Below are 26629 nucleotides of genomic sequence, written 5' to 3' on the forward strand. Positions count from 1 at the left end.
TGTGTTGTGAGCTGCGGTTCAAGCCAGCCAGCCTCCTCTCCTCCAGATCCACGCCATTCGCCCTGTATGACCAGGAGGCCTAGGGACCGGAAAGGAGGCCAGCTGCTGCTTAAGGGCTCCTACTTAAACTGTTTCTGCCCGCGTGCAGCTTTTGACAAACCTCGGATGATATCGTTTTCGTTACAGCTAACGCTACGACAGCAGGCTAGATATATTGTTACATTCAACTAAGAATAACACTGCAAAAACAAGACTCCCCCATACAATCGTGGGGGACTCCGTTTTGGGTTATACCGAAGCCAGTAGTGCTAACGCAGCAGCGCTGCTGGCATCCTCCGCTGCACCGCAGGCGCGACGGAGATGTCTAGAATCGAATGCCCACAAAGTAGCCCCCCACTAGGAGCAAATTTGTTTTAATTTAAATATGAGTGGAACAACTTTGTTCGCAGCTTGCATGCAGTCCGTGTACGATGGAGCTGCTGGCAAGAAAAAGCCCCAAACCCTCTTACGGGCTGCCAGCAGCCGCCAGCCCGACGGCAGCCTGTCGTTTTGGGGGCCTCTCAAAGAGACGTCGCCTCTCTTTTCCTGCATTTCTTTCTGTGGGGCGTCTTTTTTGTGGCTGTTTCCGCGGCATTTATCGGCAGGAAGATCACCTCGTGAAAATGGCCAAGAAATTCGACCCTAACGAGATCAAATACAGTCAGCCGCCCCACTCCTCGCACGCTTTGATTGCTTGATGTTGTTGTTTATTGTTGGTTTCCTTCCAAACTTACAGCACCATATTAGACCAAACAAAAATGTTTATGAACCTCTGAGTTTTCTCGGGATGGACCCTGGCTCACGGGCTTCTGCGTCTTCCATGCGTTGCATGCTCGAGGCGGAGCTTGTGTACCTTACATCTCAGCTCAGCAGCAGCGATATCCTGCTTTCCATCCTTCCCGTTTTTTCTGGAGTTATTTGAATGCATTTGGGCTTTCTTGCATAGTTCTGCTGTATGCCACGAATGTGTGTTTTGCGCAGTTTACCTCCGCCAGACCGGCGGTGAGGTCGGCGCCTCTTCTGTTCTGGCGCCGAAGCTCGGCCCTTTGGGTGAGTCCCTTCATTCTTTTTGCTCAAGAAGTGGTAGCTGTGACGTTGCCTGTGCGCTGTAGATGGTGCGGTGTCTCGGGAGGTAGGTCTTCGTTGTGCCAGTAGGATTTAGTGTTGAGGGATTAGGTTTTGGAGTAGGGTTGTGATATATTATTATTATTCAGGTATGTCCCCAAAGAAGGTGGGCGATGATATCGCAAAGGCGACAATGGCGTGGAAAGGGCTGAAGGTGACGGTTTGTTTGAAGGTGCAGAACCGTCAGGCGACTGTGGAGGTGATGCCCTCTGCTTCTTCTTTGATTATTAAGGAGCTCAAGGAGCCCCCCAGAGACAGGAAAAAGGTGAAGAACATCAAGCACAACGGCAACCTGACTTTGCAGCAAGTCTACCAAATCTCCCGCACCATGCGGACCAAGTCCATGGCGCACGAGTTCTCTGGCACCGTTAAGGAGATTCTGGGCACATGGTAAGCCGCATGTCCCTGCTACTTTTCTTCGTTTTACTCCCCTTCTCCCTCCTCGGCGTCGTTTCTAGACCTAGAATGTTGTGTGTGCTTCTTTCTGTGTTCCCCACAGCGCCTCAATCGGCTGCACAGTCGACGGAAAGGCCCCCACTGAAGTCCAGGGGGAGATCGACTCGGGCATAATCGAGGTTCCCTCCGCTTGAGCTGCAGCGCACTGCAGCAGGTAGGGGCTGGCGGCTTAAGCTGTAGCAATTAGATAGGGCGCGCCGCTTGGGCCAGAGTTGCTGCTGACGCCCTTTGGCACATGCAGAAACTGGCCTTGGGTCTCCTTGGCAGGCTGGCGCATGCCATGGTTCCGGTGTGCCCCTCCAGCTTAGATCGCCACCGGAGGGTGGCTTCATTGAAGACTCATGTCTTTCCTCTCTTTAATATTTTCTCTTCTTCTGCGCAACAATTCACTTAACTATGAACCTTGTTACTAGTCAATGTGGCATCCGAAGAGCTATAAGAACCCCTCTACCTATGGTGGCCTCTTCAGTCGGAGCGTAATTGCACATCTAGCCTATAACGATTAATTAGTTGCTGGGTGTACATAGAGAAGGCAGGTATCCGGCGTTGCGTGGCTGCTGAGGCTGCAGCCGCCTCTCGGCAGCACCTGCTTTGCGCGTCTGAGCGATGCTACACCAACGTGGACTGCTACTATCTGTTTGACTCAAAGAAGGAATGAGCGTGGAAGGTGCAAAGAGTCTGAAGGCTTTAGAGTGTGCAGAGTCCGCAGTTTCCATATCAACAAAATGTCAACAAGATACCCCAGCTCCCCCTTAAGCCGCCAAGCCCCGAGGCCGCGCTCCTCGGTACTAGCAAACTGACAAGGGTTTGCTGCTGCTGCGTCGTTGCAGCAACCCACACAACTCTGCAGCTTCACAGGAACCTATTATAGCTGAAGCATGAAGGCAGCCGCTGCCTCAAGGCTCTTCTACCCAGGGGTGTTTAGCACATTCGTTTGACGAGCTCGTTGATCAGTTCCTGGCGGTTGCCCCAGTCACCTGAAGACCAAAGCACGAAATACGACCATGAAGCATTACTATTAAGTAGCATTAAAAAACGTACTTAGTAGACTGTTCTGCATACGAGAGGAGGCGGATAAACACTATGATGAACTGACCGGCACGAGGCTCGCAGAAACCGTGACGCTTGCACTTAAAACCTTTTCTGGGAGAGTTGAGTTTGAATGTCCAGAGGAAAGCGTTGGCCTGCTTGAAGGCGGGGCCGCAAGTGTAGATCTCGTGCACAAGGTCCTCAATACCGTGAATGCCGTATTTGCCCAAGTGCTTGTCAATGATACTGTTTTCCTGCAGGCGCACTCTTTGCTTGGATCCTGGCTCGCCAACCTTGGCTAAAACGCAACAAAACATACATAGCCAAACTTGCATGAGGAATCTTTGTAACGCTCTGCAGCAGCACCACCGTATTTTCCCTAAAACCCTAACACAGCCACCTTGCACATGCGCGTGTTCGTGTGTTTTACACACCGTAGCCGCGCTTGTAGATCAGCTTTCGAACCGTGGAAAGGCTGGGGTAGCCGTAGGTCACGAAGGGCTGCACGGCTTGCAGCATTTCCATGGTCGCCTTGTTCACGCGAATGAAGACGCCGTTGTGCAGCTGGCGAAGACGGAAGAGCTGCAGAATCATCTTGGGTTTGGGGGCGAGCTTGTTAATACCCTTAATGCGAATGCAAAACACAACCTTCGCCTCGGGGGCTCTGAAGAAGCCGCCTGAATCCCGCATATACATTCATAAACCAAGCAAATTATACGGGTAAACGAAATAGAACCGCGCAGCCACAATTGCGTGCACAGATATGCATGCATACACGCAACGCACAATAGTGAAGGCACGACAGTGCGGCCCGCCGCATTGCTTTCAGCAAGCGATTGAAACTTTTTGATGAATGAATTCTTCAAGAAAGTCCCGAAGACTTCATCTGAATTCGTTTTTCATCAGCGGCCGAAAAACAAACCACACATTGTAGCATGTACAGGTGGCCCACATTAGGGCCTTACCCCTAAACCCTAAACCCTCAAGCACGAAAATGTTCATTTGAGGGACCCGGTCAGAAAGCGATTGAAACAAAATTGGAAAAGCTCCGCAGACGACCAAATGGTCGTATCGGCGCATTAGGCTTCATCCTCGAGCCAACATGGAGCAAGCAATAAGAAACGCATCCTAGTGACGCATTCTACAAATCATTTACGGTGACTGAGGAATATATTTCACCTTTGGCTCGGGCTTCGCGTTTGTTCTTGATGAGTTCCTCGCGCTGCAGGCGGTACTCCTTCACGTACTTGTAGGTGCGGAGCTTAAGATCGTGGCGCGCAGCGGCTCGTTTCTGAACGGCAAAAAGAAAGAAGACGGAACTCACATGAAAACTCCACGAGGACAAGAAGAATCAAGCGGCCTTCAGGGTGAACTGAGAGGAGGGTCGAATAATGGGGGACAAATGCCTGAAACACACCTCCCTCATGGCCTTCAGAGCCTTCTTCCGCGCCTCGACGAGGGCAGCATCGCGTTTTTGCTTCTTTTCCGCGCCCTCCGAGAGAGGAACGCCCTCGAAGGGCTTCATGAGACGGGCCGAGAAGCGATCCTGTATGCACAGCAACCGCAGCTGGGGAAGGCCATAGAATACGAGGGCAAGGAAAGACAGAAAATGTCCCCGAAACATCTCTAGAAATCAAAACGAAACGAAATGAAGGGCCTTCACTCGAGCGACAACGAACTATGAAGGAAGTCAAGAAGTTGCAGCACGGCCGCTACAGGGCAGTCTGCCGCCCATAAGGCGTGAAGATGACATGGCGACAAATGCGGCCATATTAATCACGAGTGAATGTATAAACAAGCACAAAAGAAGAACTACGCCCACATGAAATACACAGCGATAATGGCTATGCAGAACTAAGACCTCTCCCCCCACATGCAAGTCACTTGACATTGCCATTTCGCCGCAACCCGCCCAGAAACCGCATCTCTGAAACGTAATGTAAAAAAACTGTGGATTTAAATTATAAAAAGATCTGCAGCTAAAGTTGTATAGATGCGACACCATGGCGCGCTTTGCCACACCCCACAAGCACCCTGCGATCCGTGGGAGCAGGCAAGGGCGAAGCTTACTGCCATTTTCGCTGCAAGGCTCCCTTTAAATGTTGAACACCCTAAAAGAATCGTCACAAAGAGAGCCCGAAATCTCGCCAAAGGATCCCCGCTATGTGCACCGGGGGGGAGAGCGCAGCTGCAGCAGCAGCCTCCCTGTGGCGTTTGGCTGCAGCGCCAGCTTCCTATGGACAGCATGCATGCAAAACAAAGCTGCCAACGTTTTACATGTGCCATGCAGCGGCTGCATGGAAATTGAAATTTATTTAAGATTTTCATTTGATTTTTCTATTTTCTAAAAGTAATTTTTTTAACTGCAAAAGGTTCATCCGACAGTCTTAGCTCACAACCTGTCAGCTTCACCTGCAACAGAAAGCGCTGCGGGGCTAGAAAGTGTTCTGTAGGGCAGTTTCTTCTATATAGAACACTGAGTAGGAGTTGCGTTTCTTGTCTGTTAGTTGGAGTCAAGTCGCATATTTTGTGGTCTTTAATGAGAGAGCCCCTCAACCGTTGTCGTTTGCATGTTCAATGGGGACTGCAGGAACTACATTTTTTTTTCTAAATTCTAGCGTATGTTTCACGGGGTAAGCGCGCGTTAGCTGTGTAGGCTAGAGCCCTTTGCGTTTTCAAGTCAGTACTAACGACCTAGCCGCCGCTTGCAGACAACCCCGAGGAAAGCAAAGCAAACAAAGCAGCTACGAGGGGGAGGCTGGCACATTGGGAAGAACCAATTACTTGTGTATTATACAAGTAACTGATTATTCCCTCTGTAATAATTAACAGGACAGAAACCATGTGACAGGTGGGTCCGTGTAACTCTTGAGCAATTTGAGTGTTACTTTGCCTCAATGCGGCTTGACACGCAGTTGCAACATTGAATTTGAGCTCTCAACGCACAGTTGGAGACCACCCAGCAGGCGCATTCTGGAATCAGATGCCTTCCCCCGCATCTTCATGCATCCCCCCCTTGCATGTAATGCAGTTGTGTGTAACTGTCAGTTCGTCTAGATCCCCCACCGTTGGTGTGCTACCGAGAAGTTGGGGCTGCTACGAGCCTTCGGGTAGGGAGGGTGACTCACCCCTTTCCTCCGCACGTGTACACTTGGTGATGAGATAATGATAAGTACATGACTAACAAAAAAGTAGCGAGGGCGTAGTGCGTAACTTACTAAGCAACAGTTTCTCCATAGAAATGGACCTGGCTGCTGGCAGTTACAAGCAACCGGCAAAGCACTCTAGCCCCTTCCTCTGTGGTGGCTCTTGAGCCCCATAGAGCTGTCGTGAGCACTTTACCTAACCTCTGAATCCTGTCATCTGAATCCTCTACCCTAAAGCTTGGAAAACAACTACACGCGGCCAATCGCACGTTCGAGGTCTGGAATAATCTTGAAAAAGAAAGCCGAGGCGGAAGTAAGGAGCCAGCAATGAAAGTAAACAGCAAAGGAGACGACAGAGGGACCTTCAGCAGCTAAAACAGGAAGGGAATCAGCATGCGCCGCTCTCTGCATGCAGCATACGCATAGGGTGTACATACTCATCACTGGGCGGCTGCTCAAACGCTCCGTACCACCTGCTGATGGCTGGTGAGCCATCAGCAGAAGGGGGTGAGAAGGGAGCGCGGTGTGAGCGGACGATACAGAAGGCAAGGAAGTGTAATCTGCATGCAGCAAGAGGGCTTAGCAGAACCCCCAGGCTCCGCAGCGGCAACAGCAGCAGCAAAAGAATGAGCAACAGGAAAGCCGTACGTGGGGTAGGAGGAGCCGAAGACTTGAAGATACCAGCGGTGGGACAGTTGAGCTGCACGGAGAGTCAGACACCCCAGAAATGACGCAGGTTCAAGCGTCTGTCTTCTGCAATCCTTCTTTACCTCTCTGGTGTTTGACCGTGCTTCTTCCCTGCTGTTCTCTTCTCACACATGCATGCTTGCTTGTGTTTGATTGTCGTCCGTACCGTTGGTAACCATGCAAATGAGCACATACAGGAAGCAGCATCCGCTGCAGCAAATGCACGCAAACACCGGTGCTGCTCCTTTCGCTCTGAGAGCCAACACGCGTACAAACCAGCGGCCGCATGTATCCCACAAAAAGACAAAAGCACACAAGGTGAAAGCTTATGTGTTATGTTAAGGGTGGTAATGCGCATGACCTTTAGCAGCGGTATATCGATGAGCTTGTAAGAATGCAAGAGGCTAAGGCCAGCCCCAGCTTCACAAGCGTGGAAGCCTCACGTGGGGACGTCGGGGGCAGCAATGAAAAGTGACAAATAGATAAACACCTCGCTCAGGTAGTGAGGGCAGCTGGTGTACGCAAAGAGGGGCCCCCGTGGCACCCTGTAGGGCCCTCTCCCCCTCCACGCCATGGCGCTGCTGTTGTTGCCGGGGCTGCTGTCCGCGCTGCTGCTCGCCTCTGCGCTGCTGTTGCTACTACTGCTGCTTCTGTTGCTGCGCGTCTTCTTGGCCCCCAGTTGTGGATGTGCTGTTCCCCCTACTGTCATGAGCGGGCCCCCACACTCAGCGTGGGCCTCTTTCCGAGCCCCCTGTCGCCTTAAAGCGGCGAGGGAAACGTGTGCAGCGAACTGAAAAGAAAGCGAAAAAACTGCTGCAGCACCCCACCAATGCAGCGCATGCAGCTTCACCATTTTGGGGCCTCCTGAGCTCTGCAGCGGCTGTACACCCGGCCCCAGCGTACCTGCAGCGAAGTAGAAATTGCCCACAGCCCTACGGAGGCCCCAGCCTGCAGTATGTGGGGTCCCTTCCCCCTCGTGGAAGCGCTCAGAAATGCAATCGGAGTTGCGATGTAAAACCTACACGCATGCAGAACAAAGAGGAGAGCCGCAACTACTCTCTGGAAACAGACCACGCAACGGAGATGGAGATGGCGAAGGACGCAGTCTAGCTTACACTTCCGAGAAGGGAGCAGCTGCAAACATAGTAGGAGCAGCAGCAACAACAGCTACAGCAGCAGGAGCAGCAGCCAGTGGTGCAGCAGCCGTTGCAGCAGCAGCACCATCACCGGCATTTCTCACGTGCAACCCAAAATATACGCAAACACGTGCATTCGGGAGGCTTTGCTTGAAGCAACTAGCAGCGCCTGTTCCCCCAATCGGCGCAGGAGATGCAACAGCAACAATGTGAGGGGCAGCAGTTGTCGATTGCTCTGCTGATGCTGCTGGTGATGCCCCTGCTGTTGTTGCTGTTGCAGCGACAGCAGGCAGCAGCAGGAAACAAGGACACCCACGACGTAGAAGTCAATAAAGCGTAATTTGCTGCAGTCTTTCGCCTCCAGCCACCGCAGAAACCGCTGAAGCGGAGTTTGCTGCAAGGGTTGCTGCTGCTGCTGCTGGCCCTGTCCCTGCCTTTGCTTCTGGTGTTGCCGCACTTTGCCATGGGCCGCGAAGTAAGCGAAGGTAGGCCATCGTGAGGCTGCAGCCGCTGCTGCAGCTGCAGCAAGGAAGTACACACACAACACCCACCGTACAACCCCTTCATAAATACCCATATGGCTCGTCGCCATCCACGAGAAGGCGCTGCCATTGACAGCGGCCATCGTTAAGTGCCTTTCCTTGCTGTTGCATTTGCTGAAATAGTCGACGCTGCTGCTGTTGCAGCTACTGTTCCTTCTCCTTGCATTAGCCTGAGCACGGCAACGGTTTGCAGCAGATCTCCCTAGAAGCCAAGACCCCCAAACGACGCATGCAGCCCGACAAAAAGCACAGAAGATCTTTACGCTTGGCAGTAGGTTTTTAATAAATGTTGTACTAATGCTACTGCCGCCCTGTGTCCCCCGAGGGCCCCTGGGGGCCCCATGGGCCTGTCCCCTTGGGGGGCCGATTGCTGCAGCATGTGTGCGGTGCTACTGGGTCCTTCTTTGTTTTATCTAAGCTAAAAGCAGCCTCAAACAAGCAATTCAACAGAAGGAACAAATGGATTTTGCAGTAGGCGTGCTGGTGCTGCTAGAACTCGTGGGGCCCCTTTGGCTGTCTCGCCCTCCCCAGGGGCCCCGCCTACAGTGGAGAGTTGCACTGCGCCGCCAGTTTAGCTGAAGTGTATTTACTTCGACACTTTCCATGCAGGCAGATCTCTCCTGAGAACAGAGTCTCCCCTGGGGGCAAGGCACCCCATAGTTTTGGGGCCTGCGCAGGGCCCCCCATCTGCATAGAGAGGCCCCCTGGATCATGACGCAGCAGTAGGGGAGGAGGCTATGCAACAATAGCTCTGCTTTCCTCCATCTGGCTTACGAAGAAGGCAGGGAGCAGCTACCTTCTGGTGGCTGCCGTTGCTGTCCTTAGGCGCTAGCTGCTGCCCCTGGGCCCGCATCTCCGCTTCTACGGAACCCTTGAGGAAGAAATTTAGTGGGATGTCTGCACAAAGCTTTGAAGTGCATCTGTGGCCTGAAGCTGTCTCTGCTAAGCTGTAGACACGCTCCAGGGAGGCGCGCAGGGCTAGGGTCTTGGACAAGTTGCTTTGATGGGGCCCCACACCACCGCCCGCAGCCGCGGCTCTTCGCCTTGCTCCTCAGCCAACAGCCGCACCAGCAGCCAAGCGAACATAACCTCCATAATCAACTCCAACACGCCAGATGCTTCAAGAGAAGTTGTAAATACTAGCGACGAGCGTACCGTTGCCACCGACCTCCGCAGCAACAGCAGCAGCAGTAGCAAAGACAGCCACGGAGGCACCAGCAATGACTGCTGCTACCTCAAAGACTGCAGCGGCAACGAAAAACAGGCCAGCAGGACCAGCAAGAACATTAGGGGCAGCAGCGAGAACATTAGGGGCAGCAGCGCTAGCAAGAACATTGAAGCCAGCAGCATTGAAGGGCCCGCCGCAACAGCAGGGCCCCGCAGTCGGTCGTCTAGCGGCTCGTCCGATGATGTCATAGTCATTTCACCTCCTTCGATAAAAAGGTCCCCGCGGAGTCCTTTAGCTGCAGAACGTGCCTACCGCCGCAGCGGAAGGAGGAGACGCAGCAGCAGCAGCAACAGCAACAGGAGCATCAGTGGAAAGGGCAGGAGCAACAGACCAGTAGGGAGGCCGAAACATGCCCTCACCAGACGCCTGCATGGCTGGGAAAGCAGCAGCAACACCAGCCGTAGCAGCCGCCGAACCAGCAGCAGCAGAAGCATCGGGGGACGGGAGGAGGACTCTAGAGGAACTCACTACAGGCGCCACCAATACCGAGGCAACACTAGCATAAGTAGGAGCAGAAGCGACAGGGCTAGGCGCAGCATCAGCAGCAGACGCGGAAGAAGCAGAAGACGCCGCAGCAGTAGTAGCAGGAGCAACAGCAGACGACGAAGAAGCAGCAGTGGGAGACGGAGCAGCACTAGGGTACGGAGCTGCACGTGTCGGGCTTCCTATTCAGGAAGTGGCAGCAGAGGAAGGAAACATTTTCCCTCAAGTGAGAATGCTGCTACGGGGCTGCTTTTGTTACAGCCGCTGCTGTTGCTGCTGCTGCTGCTGTTGCTGTTGCGTGCCTTTTCTTGGAGGTAATGGCTTTGTAGCTCCGTGTGCTGCTGTTCCTGTTTGTAGCGACTGACCCACCGTACGCATCAACGCAGCAACCTGCCCTTCGCCCCTCGACATATTTTTGTCCTAAGTTTGAAACATTAGATTCGGTTACACTCTAAGGAGCACACTTCAATAAGGAGGCACTGGGACCTTCTCTGCAGCACCTTTACGCAGAGCCACAGCTGCGCGTGCTTGTTGCAGCCTTTACGGGACAGTTTATTCGATATCGCGTGTGCTGCCCACGGTGGCTGGTTAGCTGCCCACGGTGGCACGCTAGCTGCGTACCTGGTTGGCTAGCTGTGCACCTGGGTGATTTGCTTCTGGCGTCGCGCCATGCGGCTTCCAGGCGTGCTGTTCCGCAGCCGTTTTCCTTGGCTGATGCGTAGAGCTTGCGTGGGGTCTCTTGCCCGAATGTGAATGGGACATGTCGATGAGAGCGGTTTCGTTTGTTATGCTGCCCAGCCTCCTGTGTGTTTCCGTTTCCTATATTTGCTTTTTTTGCATCTGCCGCTGGGTGCCGTCCATCGCTTCATAGGTCTACTGCTACTGAACTTATATCCGTAATGCGTCGTCTCCGCTTCTGCGCAGCCTTCACGGTGTATCTGGCGCGCCTCACGCATATGGTTGTTTGTCGCTCATTCCCTTAGGATTGCATGAACCGCCTGTTACGGTGTGCTTTTGCTGCTCCCGGCTTCTGTCTGCTTCAGACGGGCTTCCATGTCTCCACCGCGACAGCGCGCCAATCCTCTCTTCGCGGCGCACGACCCCCGGGCCTACACGTTCGAGTCTGTCCCTTTGAGCAGTATCTTTGATGTTTCTTGTCTCCCTATCCCTCCTCTCCCCCTTTGCTCTTTCCTGTGCCCGTAATTCTGCATGGCGCTGGCATCCCTCTATGGTTCGGCGGTGCGGTAGTGCCTCCTCTGCAACAAACGCTCCCGGCAGAGGAGTCCTTCGCCCACCAGTTTGTGCTGATGCCAGTTGAAAACCCTTTGTTTCCCTCAAGGAAGCTCTGGACGTTTCATTGCATTTCGAGTGCGATTGTCTTTTTGTGGGGTCCGCGCAGCAACGGGAGGTCGCGCCGGCGCAGCAGAAGCCCTCGAAGTTGGACTCATGACCGGTACGCGTCTTATGCTGCTTTTGCTTGTCATGGTCCTCACTTCTTGCGAAGAGTGAGGGCTGTCTTGTCAGGCTCTAACCCCTGTTCTCATCTGCCGTTGCTGCTGTTCTGGGGGAGATGCCCCTTGGAATGCTCTTGAACAACCAGCGACTGCATCCGTCAGGCCCCACGAAATTTGTGGCCTTTTTGTGGGTTCCGGCTCTCTCTGCAGCTCGCTTGGGGCCCCGGTACTGCTTCGGGGGCCCTTGCGGGATGCCTGTTGTGGTATTTCCGGGTTGAGTTTCAAGGTGTTGCCGTTTATATGCCTAGACGAAGTGTTTGTTCATTGTGCATACGAAGGTTTGCGGTGAGGAGCCCCTCTCCTCAAAGACGGAGAGCAAAAGGGGAGATGTGGGACACGCGGCTGGGCCAGTGGAAGTCAAGGGCAGGGGTAAGCTGCATCAAACCCCTCTGGGGGCCCTCTTGTCGCCTTTTATAGTATTGTTTTTATGTTGGGTCTTCCAGTGATGATTCTAGCTTGATTCTTCCCTGTTTTAACAATCGCGTGTTAATCTCGTGCAAGCGCCAGTTGCTGTGCTGAGGTAGGCTTGCTTTGTGAATGTATGTAGGGCGTTTACATCCCCCCAACTCCAGAGGAGCTGCAAGCAGCTGAGGGACAGCAGCGGGCCTTGCGGTAAGTTTCGTTGTATCTCTTTCGTGCCTTCTGTTCTACTCCTCCCTTCTTCCTTGTTAGCCACTTCACGCGGTGAAGCCGTCACTCATCTCCACCGCGCTATCTTTTTCTGCGCTTGTCCTCATTTTCGCCTCTGGCTCTATTCTCCAGTTTTTTCCAGAGTCATGATGGCGCCTTTATTCGCAAGCTTTTGCCATCGTATTGCGGTGTTTCTGCTGCTGCTGCCGCTGCTTCTGCAGGGAGCAGCACCAGCACGCGCGTAGTACTTCCGCCCTGTCTGGAGGCCTTTCTCCGCGGCGGCAACGCTCGCCCTCTCTGCGGGTGCGGCGTGAACGGGGCAGTCCGGTGTACGAGTAGCTTAAGGTTCTTTTTACAGTAGGGTATCTGTGCTTCCTTCCATTGCTCGTGTCCGCTGTGAGAAAAGACGGCAAGCAAAAGCTCACATCAATTTTTCTCCTTTCTTCCAGCCTCCACAAGCCCGGCACGCATTCAGTACCGCCCGGGCCAGAGGGTAGAAGTGCCAAATGCAGGTTTATCCCCGCAGAGGGACCAGCCCCTGATTGCCGGGGCAGCATCATAACAATGAGAGAGCCTGGGAGGGACAAATGGTACTGTGAGCCGCCAAGAAGCATCTATCATACTCGCATATACCTCTATAAAGATGGTTCCTTTATGGGTTTTAATATGCAAAACGCACTAACTACCCAGTACCCTGGTCTCCATCAGGGACAGCGAATGCCAGATCCTGGACCCTGAAGGTGAGGACCTGTGTGCATCTGCAGTGCCTCGCCGAGCCGTATGAGCTACAATATTTCCCACCCAGCCATATCAGAAAAATCTTGTGTAAAAGCGGAACAATTGTCGTAATCCGCGCAAAACCGTACACATATATTCTTAAGTACTTAGAGGAGGCGTACCCGCAAGCACCGGAGAGCTGCAGCTGCAGTGCTCCTTTTGCTTTCTGTCGCATCGACAGGGCATATGCCTGTATGGCGGTTAGCTAACATTCCGTAGCGCGTTAGCTCGGGAATAAAGTATGGAAAACATTATTTGCCGACTATCTACCGTCTATTGACGGGACTACTGGGGGAGTTTATGCCATGCGCTATCTCAGTGTCAATACTGGCCCAGTAAAGTGCACTGCCCCCTTCGCGGCAGTTGGAGCTGGATCTGCCTGAAGAACTGAGCCTGCCTGATGCGAACGCAGCGTAACAGTTCATGCACCAACGACGCCCTATGGTATACCCAGGCTCTTTCAGGCAGCCTGAAAACAGGCTGGGAAAATAGCTGCTTTTTGGAACGCTTCTAATTAGTGTTATTGGGTCTTGTAGCTCAGTATAGTCCTCGGATAAGCTCGAGAACGCTAGCTACACCTGGACAGGCTGGTAGCTGTCGGTGCTCTAGCTTATACCATCCAGAGATATGCGGAAACGAGTACCAACAGTTCTTTCGCTTACAGAAATTATTACAGACGCAGAGAACTGTGTTCCTTCGAATACAATCTGTAAGGCAGCAACGCATCATTGTGGTGCGCATGCATGCATGCATCCCGTCTCCAACGCCACCGGCTCCTCCGCTGTCTTCTCAGGGTTGTGGGGGCCTAGGTGTCGTTCACTGTTGGTTTTTGCCCTTTTGCTGGTATGTGCAGTTCAGAACAAGTAGATTTACTTGCATTTGCCTTTTAGCAATCCATAAGTCTCCTAATTCTCCACAGGTTGAACCCATTCTGTCCCGTGGGTCATCTTGCCATGCTGAGCAGCTGGTCGCCGGCGCTTGTGCAGCTTCGGTCTTCGTACGCCCTGGATTAGGGGTATCCCCACAGCGGAACTAGCACCTGAAACATTAATATATTTGTTCGTTTACATATTGCAAAACCAGTTCGTTCCCGTCCCACCCCGCCCCGGCGCCACCGTAATAGTGCAGAGCGTCTTTAGCTGCCAGTGAATCCCCACGAAAACAACTTCAACGTGACTCCGTAGTGCGTGTTCTAATGTGTCGGTGCGCTTTCTCCCGCACTTGCAATGCCAGGGGCACCCCCTCATGGGCCTTTGGTTCTATAGTGTGCGGACACAAATGGCGAGGCATTAAAGGGTTAGCTTGCGGCACCTCAGCCACCACGGCAAGAGACGGTTTTCGTCTCTTGTCATGGCTCCCTTGCTGAACCGTCGGAGCCCCGCGACACTGCTGTGTACGATGTTCTTTCCACCAGTACCCACTACGCAAAAACATTGAGTTGATGCGGGTCCGGAGTTTTTGAGCTGAGGATAGTAATGCGTACCCCCCCTGTGTGAATGGTGGCGCGGGGGAGGCGTCGCATGGTAGATGGGAGTGATCCTCCGCGGTGTACTAAGAGGCTGTGAAGCCTCCCCCCACACAGCATAGTGTTAACTGTCGTGTTCGACCCCTCACCGTGGAGCAACGCATGGTTTTGAGAAGCAGGGGGTGCTTCACCAATTTGTGAATGGAGCAGGGCGATACAGAAGCACCCGGGCAGCAAGAAAACCGCCCTGTCTCCATACACCGCGCATTACCGCAAAGCAGCATCGCTTTGTTCCTCGTCCTTTTCATGTACTTGGTGGGGCAAGGCTACAGGCCAACTCATTCTTACGCAGCGTCATACCAAAGGGCGGCATTCCCTCTGTCCTATCCCACCTTATTAAGCCTCTCGCCATGCAGCGGTGCAAACACCCAGACTCCCAGCTGCGTGAAATGCCATGAACCTCAACTCGCAGTGCTTACTTAGTAAGCAGGTGCACGCAAGCACGACTTCCTGTTTGAGCGCTTACCCTTCATTCGGTTGATCATGCTCTAAGGGAAAGCCTCGCGCTCTGAGCTCCTCAGCCAGGCGCAACAAAAACGTGTCATCGGGGTACCCGTAACGCAGCACCCCTGCGCCAGGTGAAATAAAGGAACGAGGCACAACAGAAGCAACGCAAGAATGTGGAAATGTCCGTGCCACCCTCCTTACAGAACAGATCCACGCGGTGAGCAAAGCGACGCGAATGTAACTTTAGGGGGTCAATCACACCATCAAAGGCAGCCGACTAAGCTTAGATAACAGACAAGGACGGGACGCAAAAGCCTACCGCCGGAAACGCTTGTCTTGTGGTGAATTCCGTTCCAGACTACCACGTTAGACTGGCCCGACGTAACGCTGTTCCCCACAGTAAAAGTGTGGCCCTGGTGTAAGCAGCAGTCGAAGCAGCAAAAACTGCAATGAGACGTGCCACACAGCCATGTATTACGGGCTGTCATTCATTGGGCCACCATGGGGTGTCAAAAAGGAAAAGATGCAAAGCTCAATGTTGTGTTCCTAATACCTTAACAAACGCGCGAATAAGTAGTCGCAACAACTGCCGGCCCAGCATACAATCCGGCAGGAACGCCTGTCGCCGAGTGCCCGTGAAAGGAGTGTTAGGGTGAGCGTGCCTCTCCGTCTGAATGCCTCCCTCAACCACGTACTCTATAATGATGGTCCCTGTGGCAACACCCACGCCACCCCTCACATTCCAATTGCCTCAAAATCAACAGCAGCACCACCGTCCTCAGCAGCACTAACAGCAGCTCCTGTTGCTGTTGCTGTTAATGCTTCATTTTCCGTAGACAGAAGTCCACACAGCAACGAAAGCTAATGGTGGTCCCACCATCTGTGGGATGCCCCTCAAGCAAAGAGTGCCGGGAGATCCTCCAAGACATTTTCCCTGAGATGAACAAGAGCACAGGCAGTGACAAGCACAGCGCAACCGTATGCAGCTGCAACAGCAGCAGCACAGCACCAAACAACCCAAGCCGCTGCAGCCAGTAAAACAGCGAAACATGTATCCCACCTGGTGGAGAGGGGCCATTGCCCGGAAGCTGCAACACATTGCATGTGGGGCAGAAGAACCCTCCCCTGCTGCACCTCTGCATGTACATGCGTATACAGTCGTAATGGAAGTGGTGCGGGCAGTGCCGCAGCTTCACAACCTCTTGGTTGCTGCTGCTGCAGTCCATAAAGTTTGATTTGGAGGTATTGCTGGCCTCGCAGTCGATGATTTCAGAAGGCTCCACTTCACTCCAGCCTTCTGAGACGCTGAGACTCTGCAGGCGTTCCTGCGTGCTGCGGTCCCTGTCGCTGCTGTTTTTGCAGCAGCTGCTACCACATTTACTGCTGCTGCTCCCATTACTGTTGTTCCCGATACTTCCGCTGCTGCTGCTGCTGCTGCTGCTGCTGCTAGGACTGCTGTCCCCGCTGCTGCTGTTGCTCACATTGCTGCTGATGCCCCTGCTGACGCTGTTAGCTCGGGCATTGGCATCGGTTTGTTGTAATTCCTGCTGCTGATTTTCCTGCGAGTCTCTGCTGGCTCTGACCACAAAGGTCTCGAGGCAGATAGCGCAAGCATCGTCGGGTATTTCTGCACAGATCGAAAAGGTGGGACCCCCCGGTGCTGGTTTGATACTTCACTGTATTACTACCTGGCCATCAATGAAACACTGTTACACCAAACGTAGAAAGAAGCTGGTACGACACTAATAGTCAACGGCAGTGTCCTTCTCAATTAAGCGCCAGCGGTAGATTGTATTCTTCCTTGTAGCTTTCGATCTACGCCTCACCGTCTGCGTGTACCGTAGCGAGAGCTGCCTGGAAATCTTCTGGATCGAACCACTCTCTGTGCCCCCTACAGAAAGCCTCCCCGGACTCTTCTTTGCCAACCGCTAGGGAAGGTAACACAGGAAGCGGATGTCCTGCTTTGTCGTAATCGTCAGTGGGCACTGAACGGTCATGGGGCACGCAGACGAGCTCCATGCGCATGATCTGTCCGCACAAGCAGTGCCTCCCACGGTGGCAGATAAGAAAGCTACACACCTACGCACTCCTTCCTGGGCAAAAAAATCTACATACCAAAACGCACTCCTTCCCGTGCAACTTCTATTCCTAGCACACACAAGGAGTGGAGTCGGGAAAGCCCGTTGTGACTGTCCGGAGCTGCCTGGCGTTGTCTTCCCAGATAGCTTGTATTGCTGCTCCCCGTTGGATCTCATTCATTCCTCCCTATTCTTGAGCTCTCACCACAATGAATCCCGCTGCAACCAAACATAAAAGCTTACCTCTCTGTGGTTGCCATTTCCCGTCGACTCTTTCATTGCGCGGACGTCCGTGTAGTGTACACTGCCCGTGCTCGGGTCCTGCCAAGCAATGACTAGCGGTCCGGGTGACCTCCTCCCGTCCCGCGAGTCTTGCCAAACGCCTTCCAAATGGACCTCCAACTCTGGCGCAAACCTGCAGCACCCGTCGTCGTAAGAAACAACAGGTGAAAAGATAAACGGATTAACGGCAAGGAGGATGCGTGCATAGACGAAGGCTGGCGACAATAAATGTTAACACTTCCTCATATTGCAGCATGCACCGTCTGCATCGTGTGGAAAACATATCGTCTGGCGCCATGTTTTCCTATCGCCCTTCCCGTCAATAACTGCCTAGTGATGCACGTCTCCAAGTTTTTGCTGTCTGGCTGTGCACTGCAGAGATGACAGCATCAGGACCAAGTTGTGTACCCTATGTGCCACAGGTCGACGCACCTCTCTGCGTATCCGTCCGTCCCACGGGCGAACCACAAGCCCACCGTCTCAAAAACCCTGCGGATAGGCCTCACTCTGTGGGTCGAGAGATTCTTCTGTGTCATCGTACGCAGGTCCAAGCAATAACGCCACGGCAGAAGCTGTACGTACAGCCTCTGGCTCTGCTGCACAAACGATTCTGGGCCCCCCCCTCCCGTTTGGTCCCCCACATCCTGTTCATCATCCCCTTCCCATTCCTGCCCCAATTCTTGTCCCTGCTCGTCCTCCTGTTCTTGCTCTTGTTCTTGCTGTTCCTGTGGCTGCTGTGACTCCTGAGTCTCCTCCCGCGTCCCCTGGACTGCGTGTGGAGGGGCGTCACGCTCCTGTAAGTGCACCCAAAGGCTCTCCAGAAGATGCATGACTCGGAGATCGAAGGGAATCCACAAGCCTTCTCCCATCTGCCAGGACCAAACAGCCTCTACTGAGACGCTGCTGGGAGGTGGGAAGGGGACCTTGGGGGGCCGGAAGAGGGTCTCTTCGCTCTGGTGCCTCCAAAAGGGGCCTGGCGCGTTAACAGCAGCTGCCTCATCGGCCATCCCTCCGTCGAAGACGGGCCGAGCCGTTTGATGCGCAGAGGCGGAGGCACTCATGCTGTCGGTGCGGAGATGCTGCGGAGGCGGTGCACTGGCCGCTGTGTCTGAATTCCGAAGGTTGCCACGGGCAGACCTGACCGACGTCCCCCGGCTAAGCAAACTTCGCACACTGTTGGTAAAGACGCAGTGAGTTAGCCCGCTGTCTTTGTGGGCTGAGCTTGGCATCCTCTGAGGGAGCGGGGAGGAGGACCACCGGTCTGGTCTGGTCCGGTGTGCAGCTGCTCGGCCGGGAAAGAAACCAACTGAGGGACCCCAAACAAAACAGAGGTATTGAGTCAAACGTGCTTCTTTGCTTAGGATGGAGACATAACCGCAAGGCACTAGTGGCAAATGCCCTTTTCCAACCCGCCCCAGTAGCGTGCTTGCCGGTTGTCTGCGTCCGCGAGGGACTGCCTAGCGGCTTGCCTTCTACTGAGCTGTTTATTGCGCATATAAAAAAGCCAAAACCCAACAACTGGTGTATATAAACCCCTGCGGATTGGAAGTGGCAGACGCAGACGCCGTGTCAGTTGGCAGTCCGGACTAGCGTCGATGCATCTGGAGCGCGTGAGGCAGTTGCCAGAGACAATGTGGTCATAAACAGGCAGGAAGCGTAGTCCTCATCAAGCAAAACTCTGAAACAGACAATGAACTACAACCAGTGCATCTGGCCAAAGCTGCCGTCCACCGACCCGTGACTCTAAGGGCACAGCAAGCGCCGGCCTTGCCCCTTTGGGGCTGGCGGTAGCAGAGGCGAGCAAAATACAATGAAGCATCTTACAATGCAAATCCAAATGAAGATAAACACCTTATAATGCAAATTTAAGTAATTATTATTGAATTTAGAACATTCTTCTGATGAGCAAAAGGAATTTGGCTCGAAGACTTGAATAATTTCTGTTGCCCCTCTTGCGCAAAGCCGCACGCTTTCGCCTTGGGGCTGCATTTGGCCTGTGGGGGGCGGCCGCCAGTGTAGATGGACCCCAGCCCAACTGCACCACCAGAAGCTGGGGTATGCTCTTTAAAAACGCATATTTTGTCGTGTTTTGTGGTTCGTAACATCTTCGGTGGAGACCCAGAGTCTTTGCGCAAAGTGAGTAACGCTCACCCCTTTTTGCCTTGGGCGCAGCAGCGCATCGTCGCTTTAGCCCGGCAAACCCGCTGCACCGTCGGGGTCCTGAAGCCTTGTTTCTGTTTCCTGTTTCTCGGTTCTAGATGTTATGGATACAGAAGTTACGACCGAGCGAAATCCAGATAGAACGGCGAGCAGTAACTGCAGTTCCTCGCTTCTGCCACGTCTGTCGGTGGCCGGAGGTTGGCTGAGGGCCTTCTTAGGGAGATTGGGTGTTCTTTTCTCTGCTGCTTTATATCCTCTGTGGTTTATGCTGTCTATAATCCGCTGCCTGTTTCTTGGGAACAGATCACAAGCGTTAGATTCCGGTTGCATGCAGTGGCATGCAGTAGGAATCTAACTCCTGCCGTCGGCGTGTGCCGGGCTCGTGCGTGTTCGTTACTTATATCTTTGAGACGGTCCGATTGCTGTCCGCATAATCTCGTAACTTCGTTTGTCCGTGCCTAGGCTGGTATGCGGGTGCTGGTCGGCATTGTGGATAACCGAACGGCGGCGTTGGGGAGGAACGGCGTTGTGGCGGGAAGGTGCCTCGTTCATTTTGCTGTTGTGAATGCCAGTTGATTTCGTTTCATTATTGTTGGGTCTTTCTGATGCAGATGGACGCATTCCTCGAGGAATACGGGCTCGGGCCCGCTCCCGTGTACACGGTGAAGGACGTCATCGCGCAGACATTCATCCAGGCATATGCAAACCATCTCAAGAAGAGAGGCAAGTTCCAGGTCCCCATGTGGGCGGATTTGGTTAAGACGGGATATGTAAGTTTCGCATTCCCACACGGATCACATAGATAGCAACTCTGTCAGAGGTACTGCCGGCGCCCAGCAGGGCATTCGGTTTAAATGTGAGGCTGCACTCCCCATCTCTTTTGCCGTATGCTTGCACTACTTGACTTTTCTGGATATTTTATTTTTTAAATAAAACAATGCAAAAAAGTACTACAAAAGACTCGGGGGTCTTTGTCCTATTTGGATTCGCGCAGGGCAAGAGCCTGGCCCCCCAGGACCCTGACTGGATCTACAAACGTGCGGCGGCCATTCTGCGTCATCTTTATCTGCGTCCTAACTGCGGCGTGGGGGCATTCAGGAAGTTCTTCTCCTGCAAGACTGGCAAAAAGTGCATCCCAGGACATACCAGCAAGGTGCGTCATTCTGTGGACGGTTGTGGACGGTGGTGGAGGCTCTACATTGTTTGGCGTTTGGGGGCTACAGCGCTTATTGTTCATCCATGGTTGGTGTGCATGCTGTTCTGTAGTGCACTTGCTTTCTGCTCGTCGGTGTGTGTCTGCGCAGGCGAGCGGGAAGATTATCCGCTACATTCTTCAGCAGTTCGAGGCAATGGGTCTTGTGGAGTCCCGCCCAGACAAGTGAGCGGCACTACCACTTGGTGCAGCCAACCTTACTTGCTGCTTTTGTAGTGGTTGTTTCTGCTTTTTCTGGGGTCGCAGGTAGCAGGTCGTCTGCTCTGGGAGTGTGTACATCTGTGCTGCAGTGGCAGGCGCTTGACGAAGCTCGGTCAGAAGGAGCTGGACGTCATTGCCCGCCAGTGCGTTGTGTCCTCTTCAGCCTGAGAGGCAGTAGCTGCAGCAGCATAGGCCGCTGGTGCGTTTGGAGGGCTGAACCGCCGTGCTGCGGTTGCAGCGTAGGAAGCCCTTGCACGCATGCGGTGACGCAGTAGCCGGAGGGACAGCAGTAGCTGCCCTGGACGTGCAGGGTTTCAAGCAGACAGTTTACCTGATAAATCCAAAAGACAGTATTGGTTGTGCGCATTAAAAATTACGCAGGAACTGGAGCTAAATAGGGGAGTGCTTAGACTAGGGTTGCTTCAACACAGTGAGGGCCCCTGCGGGCTGTTATTGTTGCTTAGTGAAAGGCAGTACCGGGAATAAAAGCCAGACACGACCCTACTTGACCTCATGAGGGGTGTGGGTAGCAGAGAAGCTCTACAGGCCCACTCAAGTGCCTAGTGGCTCTGGACAGGCAGAACCCCGGTTCCTTTTAACCATCAACTCAGCTGCAAGCCCTATCCAGTGACAAAGCGTTTTGTATCAGTTTAAAAGCGTACTTAGATGGGTGCGTCTAGACATACACTTCCTTCGAACTGATGGGAAGTACGTGGAACGTATTTTGTACATTCCGACGCGGCGGCATGCACACAGTGCAAGGGAGCATGAGAGGCAGCAGGAAAGACCGCAGCAAGTTAGGAATCGTAATTTACTCTTCCTTTGCATCTAAGAAACTGTACATCTGCTTTATTTCCTTCTTCCATATGCTGCCCTCGGTCGGGTCCGGGGTCTCTAGTATCAGCGGCATATCCTTGAATCGGCTTGGGTGTCTCATGATATACTTGAACGGTTCCAAGCCCAAGTGGCCCTTGCCGAGCAGCTCGTGTCTGCAAACCAGCGGCCAAGGTACTCACAGTGGTGGAGATGGCACGTGAGCGGTTATAAGCCCAGGCAGGCGACGCACTGGCCACGGCACACAGGGGAACAAGAGAGCATACTCGTTCTTTCTCCAGCACCTCGTGCATCAGTTAGCTCTTTGAGAACCTAGAAGTAGCGACGAAGTCATTTGCTAGCATGCACATTTCGTACTGGATAAGATACTACGAGCAGCTGCATTCCCTTCTACGCCCACAACAGGTATGCATGAAGCTGTGTGGGGCGGTGTATGGGCAATTTGAAGATGTGCGCAGACGAGCGCTACCTGTCCAGTCCTGAGCTTAGCTGGGATTTTGAGTCATTCAAGTGCATCCCCTTAAGGAACTTGTAGCCAACGATAGAGTCGAACTCTTCCATCACCTTCTCAAATTTCTCCGCATTGCGAATGTCGTATCCTACAAAGCAAGTCTTAGGCAGAGTTTACAGCCGATTTAGCCCATCCGAGCTCTGGTGGATTCGCATGTCTCACAACTACAGAATTTGTTTCTGCGGTAGAATGACCAGAGGATCCAGAATTGAAGTCCTTAGTATCACCTTTAGTTACGCACCAGCCGCAAAGAGATGACACGTATCGAGACAGACGCCGACCTGAAATACCACAGCATGTCGCAAGGCTGCGCTGTACACGTTTCCAGGCAGCTCCTGTAGCCTGAAGCTTGCACGAGTGTCTCATGCGTATATGTCCGACTGTCGAAAGCGTTTAGCAGCCTCCTGCCATGAAGCGAACTGCTTCTTCCCGTAAGAGCGTACTCGATCTTTGTCCTCAACGAGATCGATGATGTCGCGGAGGTCTTCGAACTTACTACCCACGACATTCTTCTGGCCAGCCATGTTCTCTAGCACAACCACAACAAACTTCGTGTCCTTGTGGGCCCTGTTGACTGCTGCCTGCAGACAGCAGTAGGCGCAACAGTCACCAAAAGCAAAAGCGTTGAGGGAAAAAAAAGATAGCCACTCCTCTTTCCTGCTGAGGCAACACACCTAAGCGAAGTGGCCCGCTTAGTTGTCCATCGACACGATCCCAAGCGAAGCTTACTGCGATATTACGGATTCCCTCTTCCTTGCTGCAGTCACCCACAGTGGAACCTGCAAGGCATCCAGGATACATCGCAACCCCCACAGATAATTCACCCTTTCCACGTCACTGAGATGCAACACTGTACTAGCACCCAAATCAAGTCCCCAATGTATGCGTCTAGGAAGATGAACCCCACGAGACCGCTCTGCGCCTGGTCACTGCCAAACAGAAGAGGCTGCACTCTGCAGGAGTAGCTTGCATACCCCCGCATTACACCGGACCCATGTAATTCGGGGGTATGCAAGCTAGTGAAGCTATTGCACTGGGTAAGGACCAAAGTGGTTTGGACCCGAATCACTTTGGTCCCTACCCAGCGCCCTTCACCTTACTCCTGAAACGAATTACTTAGGTTTTAACCGAGTGTCCTTCGCTTTACACCTGAATGGAATCGCTCCGGTTTTTCCATATGTGAAAAATTCACCACCAACTGTAGGAAGGCGGCTGCCGTAATTTGAGCCATACGCCCGACCATGTCAGTTTGCAGAGAGAGAGAGGTGTCAAAGTATTTATCGTTACATCCCGAGGCTGGGCTTGTCCGGTTCAAATCGTTTGTGCACTTCTGTAGCTCCAGTGCCTATGTAGTACGCCTATGTGCTAATGCCGACAGTAATACGCCTTGTACGGTAAAATATGTTAGTTCTGACAGTTTTGCTTGTAGAATATGCACTTTGCCAGTAACAACACTTGTAGTTACACATGTAGTGACCCGCTTTGTGACGGTTTGCTTGTCCCGCCCATAATTCAAAGGTTTACCAACAGCGGCTGACCTGGGTGGATGTTATAAAGCTTAATGCCAAGAGTTTCGCACCGCTGCAAGTCGTCAAGAAGGGCTTTGTACGCATTTTCTTGCTTTGTCTTGTCTGTCCAACACACCATGGCAAACGAAAAAACCGAACTACAAACCGTTCTTGTAAGTCTACGACAATGGTTCTTCTAAGACGAAATGGCCCCGCCTGCTTAAAAGGGAACCGCTCTGCTCGCTGTAGGCGAGCACAGCGTTTCAAAGCCTTCTGTGCATCACCTGGATTGGCCACATTGATAAGGTAGCTACCATGAGGCAACACTTGCGTAGCCATGTCCATCTCCAGCTGGTCACACCGTTCTTTAAAACCGTTAATCGCCGTCTCGGTCTGAGTCAATCATCGCAATTCCCCCCGAGAATCGTTGTTTAGGCCTTCCTCACAGAGCAAGCAACAGCAACGGCCCTTGTCTTAAGTCCGGACTGACACAATCTGTTGGCACGTACCAGTGGAGAAGAAACCCATTTTCGTTGGCATTTAAGAAACAGTGCGAAAGCCTGCCCTGTTTCATTCGCCACACAAGAGAAAGTCCTGAACTCTCAACCCCAAACCACGACGTCTTCCTGACCCTTCAGCTTTACCCACTGTAGAGTAGCTGGAGCAAACTCGCGATAACATCCAGGTAGGTGAAATTCCGCTGAAGGGGAGGAGGGCAAATGATTTTATGTCGACAAGTCATTAGCAGCGGCCGGGTGGATCTTACCTTTCACATTGAAACAGCTAATAAGAGCATTGTGCACGCCACCTGCTGCTGAGATGTGAGCCCCCACAAACTTGCGGCTCTTGGCGGCCAATGCCGCCAGAGCATTGAACTCCTCGTCTGGCTGTAGAGGACTACTTTGTGGTGCTGTTGTAGCTGTTGCATGCTTCTTTCCAGCTTTGGCGCGGGCCTTGGGGGCCCCACGTCGCTTCTTTGCGGGACGTGAATCCCCATCAGGACCCAAATCCTCTGTCCCCTCCTCCTTTTCTACTGCTGCTGAGTTCATTCCTAAGGCCGCGATGTTGCTACTTTGAAGTTTTGCTGCCAGCAGCTGGTCTTGGGTTTCCCCCTCCTGCTCTACTAGGGCACCTGTGCATTAAGCGAACGTTACAAAGAAAAGCTTCCATCGATATAATTCCCAGCTCATTACCCAGTAAACAATGCATGATATTAGAAGGCACAGCAGCAGCAGCATTTCAGACGCGCGTGCAGCATGGAAACCACGCCCGTACCCTCCAGTTCTCTCTTTGTTCTTGCTGCAACTGGAGCGGTTTCGTCCTCCGTTGCGTGTGCTTTAGACATAGCGTTCAATCCCTTGATCCCCTTAGCTGCCATTGTTCCGTAAGTGTGAGCGGCCGGGCCGATGTACCGCACACCAGGCACTGAGGTCCCCAGGAGCTTCTGGTACAGCGTGGCCAACACGTATGGCCTTGGATGTTGATGGAAAGCGCTCAACGAAAAGTGTAGAGCAGATGCATCCAGAAAACTGCAGTGGGTGCACGCAGATGCAGTGTACACTATCGAGAGTGAAATGCACAGACGCAAGTGGCTCAAGGCCAAGCACGTCAAAAGAAGCATCAACACCCAATCAAACAGCAAAGGAGATGCTTCTCCCTGTACGAATTAACCTAGAAGAAGATGCATGTACAGCTGAAAGAACAGTCGATTATCCCCACGCGGGGGGCGCATACTCAAGTGCCGGACGGGGCAGCGGTGGCAGGAGGTTCACTTGGTGCTGTCCAATGCATTGTGTTAAAGGAGAAGAGGTGCATCGCAGAGGAGTAGTACGTAACAAACCAAATCAATTAGCATTCGAACTGCGTTTATCGCTTTGTTGAAGCGTTATAGATCAGTGTGGTCCCGAATGTGGTGTTGAGCAACAAGGGGCCCAGTGTGTCGGCAGCGGCAGTGCGAGGTCTGTAAGTGGCAGTTACACTATGCTGATCGAAATATATGGTGTTTTATTATATAAAGGTTGGAATAGGCAAGCGCAGCTGTTTGTTAGTCTGGCCAGGTGTACACCGTGGTGTGCCCCACGAGTTTGCTTTTAACGAGTAGGGCACCATATAGAGAAGTTAAACCGCTGGCGCCAGCTAGATGTTTAACGCTTGTTGGCGGAACTTTCATAAATGTTCCAAATCATGAACACCGCTCGTCTCTGGAGCAGCCCCACTCTGTCGTCAAGTGGGTCCGTGACGTGGGGTTTGCACAGCGGCATTCGTGTATCGAGGAATATGTGAGGACAGCTGCTTTCAAGGGCAGTGACACTTTTAAGAACGGTTGCTTTCACGGATCAAGAAAAATCTTTTAAGCCCAGCTACATTCATGGTTCGGCAAGCCTGTACAAACAATTGCCTGCACGGGTCTACACACTTGAACGGACGGAAGCCGCTTTTGCTGGTTGAGATATTTGTTTCGGAGCATTGCTTCCACGGGTCGAGGAACTCTTGCTTCCTTTGGTCGATGAGAAGGCTTCGTGATAGGCTGTTCTGGCCGTGTAAAGCATCCCGTATGGATACCTCGTCAGTTACGGCAGGATGCAGCCTATTTGCTGATGCCCCCTTTCCATTGCGCTGCCGTGTTTGCCACTTCGTCAGCGATTTCTGGGGCAGCAGCCTTCCATGCTACATCAACGAACAAGAAAATTCCTTGTATGTTTACAGTGGACACGCTAGTATTTTCCTGAACCAAAGAAATACCAGCCAAAATCACTGCGACAACTGCAACGGCAGTAGCAATGGCAGCAACAGCACCAGAACGTGTGGACGCCGAGTAGCAGCCGGTCGCCTGTGCGTGTGCAGCGCAATCCGTATTGAGCTGGAGTTTTCCCTACACGCCGGGGCCCTTCGGCTCCTATGGGGCACCCAACGGAGTGCCTATCAATAAGGAGGGCACAGTCAGGTGGGAAGTTTGGCTGGGGCGGCACATCTGTGAAACAATAGCGCAGGTGTTCTAAGGCAAGCTCAATGAGAACAGAAATCTCATGTTGAGCAAAAAAGGAAGAGCCAGCTGTAAGAATACAAATTGTGAAAGCA

At 52.9% G+C, this 26629-nt stretch overlaps 7 protein-coding genes across 7 annotated transcripts; 3 read left to right on the forward strand and 4 right to left on the reverse strand.

The window, feature by feature from the left end:
- Positions 1-662: 662 nt before the first annotated feature.
- On the forward strand, positions 663-1754 carry EAH_00013590 (60S ribosomal protein L12, putative; the record flags this gene model as incomplete). Its single annotated transcript, XM_013394448.1, has 4 exons — positions 663-699; positions 1021-1089; positions 1254-1554; positions 1664-1754. The coding sequence occupies 4 exons, from the start codon at positions 663-665 to the stop codon at positions 1752-1754; spliced, it is 498 nt and encodes a 165-aa protein (XP_013249902.1).
- Positions 1755-2541: 787 nt separating this feature from the next.
- EAH_00013600 (60S ribosomal protein L7, putative) lies at positions 2542-4725 on the reverse strand (the record flags this gene model as incomplete). The annotated part of the gene is made up of 6 exons (XM_013394449.1): positions 2542-2597; positions 2717-2947; positions 3084-3326; positions 3829-3940; positions 4067-4195; positions 4720-4725. The coding sequence occupies 6 exons, from the start codon at positions 4723-4725 to the stop codon at positions 2542-2544; spliced, it is 777 nt and encodes a 258-aa protein (XP_013249903.1).
- A 2196-nt stretch (positions 4726-6921) lies between these two features.
- On the reverse strand, positions 6922-8243 carry EAH_00013610 (hypothetical protein, conserved; the record flags this gene model as incomplete). Its single annotated transcript, XM_013394450.1, has 3 exons — positions 6922-7272; positions 7386-7500; positions 7723-8243. The coding sequence occupies 3 exons, from the start codon at positions 8241-8243 to the stop codon at positions 6922-6924; spliced, it is 987 nt and encodes a 328-aa protein (XP_013249904.1).
- A 920-nt stretch (positions 8244-9163) lies between these two features.
- EAH_00013620 (hypothetical protein, conserved) lies at positions 9164-12354 on the forward strand (the record flags this gene model as incomplete). The annotated part of the gene is made up of 7 exons (XM_013394451.1): positions 9164-9893; positions 10328-10458; positions 10670-10742; positions 11271-11376; positions 11664-11754; positions 11933-11997; positions 12237-12354. The coding sequence occupies 7 exons, from the start codon at positions 9164-9166 to the stop codon at positions 12352-12354; spliced, it is 1314 nt and encodes a 437-aa protein (XP_013249905.1).
- Positions 12355-14524: 2170 nt separating this feature from the next.
- EAH_00013630 (zinc finger (C3HC4 RING finger) protein, putative) lies at positions 14525-18353 on the reverse strand (the record flags this gene model as incomplete). The annotated part of the gene is made up of 8 exons (XM_013394452.1): positions 14525-14600; positions 14784-14886; positions 15368-15475; positions 15642-15698; positions 15921-16391; positions 16591-16792; positions 17086-17257; positions 17557-18353. 8 exons carry the CDS (start codon positions 18351-18353, stop codon positions 14525-14527), a joined length of 1986 nt encoding a protein of 661 aa, XP_013249906.1.
- A 1542-nt stretch (positions 18354-19895) lies between these two features.
- Positions 19896-21092, forward strand: EAH_00013640 (40S ribosomal protein S19, putative; the record flags this gene model as incomplete). Its single annotated transcript, XM_013394453.1, has 5 exons — positions 19896-20054; positions 20279-20437; positions 20589-20662; positions 20788-20841; positions 21080-21092. The coding sequence occupies 5 exons, from the start codon at positions 19896-19898 to the stop codon at positions 21090-21092; spliced, it is 459 nt and encodes a 152-aa protein (XP_013249907.1).
- Positions 21093-21509: 417 nt separating this feature from the next.
- Positions 21510-24929, reverse strand: EAH_00013650 (endonuclease V, putative; the record flags this gene model as incomplete). The annotated part of the gene is made up of 10 exons (XM_013394454.1): positions 21510-21687; positions 22002-22131; positions 22285-22324; positions 22487-22624; positions 22773-22822; positions 23582-23674; positions 23836-23944; positions 24061-24116; positions 24318-24683; positions 24827-24929. 10 exons carry the CDS (start codon positions 24927-24929, stop codon positions 21510-21512), a joined length of 1263 nt encoding a protein of 420 aa, XP_013249908.1.
- Between the last annotated feature and the right edge of the window lie 1700 nt (positions 24930-26629).

The sequence above is a fragment of the Eimeria acervulina genome, genomic scaffold (assembly GCF_000499425.1).
Source record: "Eimeria acervulina Houghton genomic scaffold, Eah_scaff78, whole genome shotgun sequence".
Lineage (NCBI taxonomy): Eukaryota > Apicomplexa > Conoidasida > Eucoccidiorida > Eimeriidae > Eimeria > Eimeria acervulina.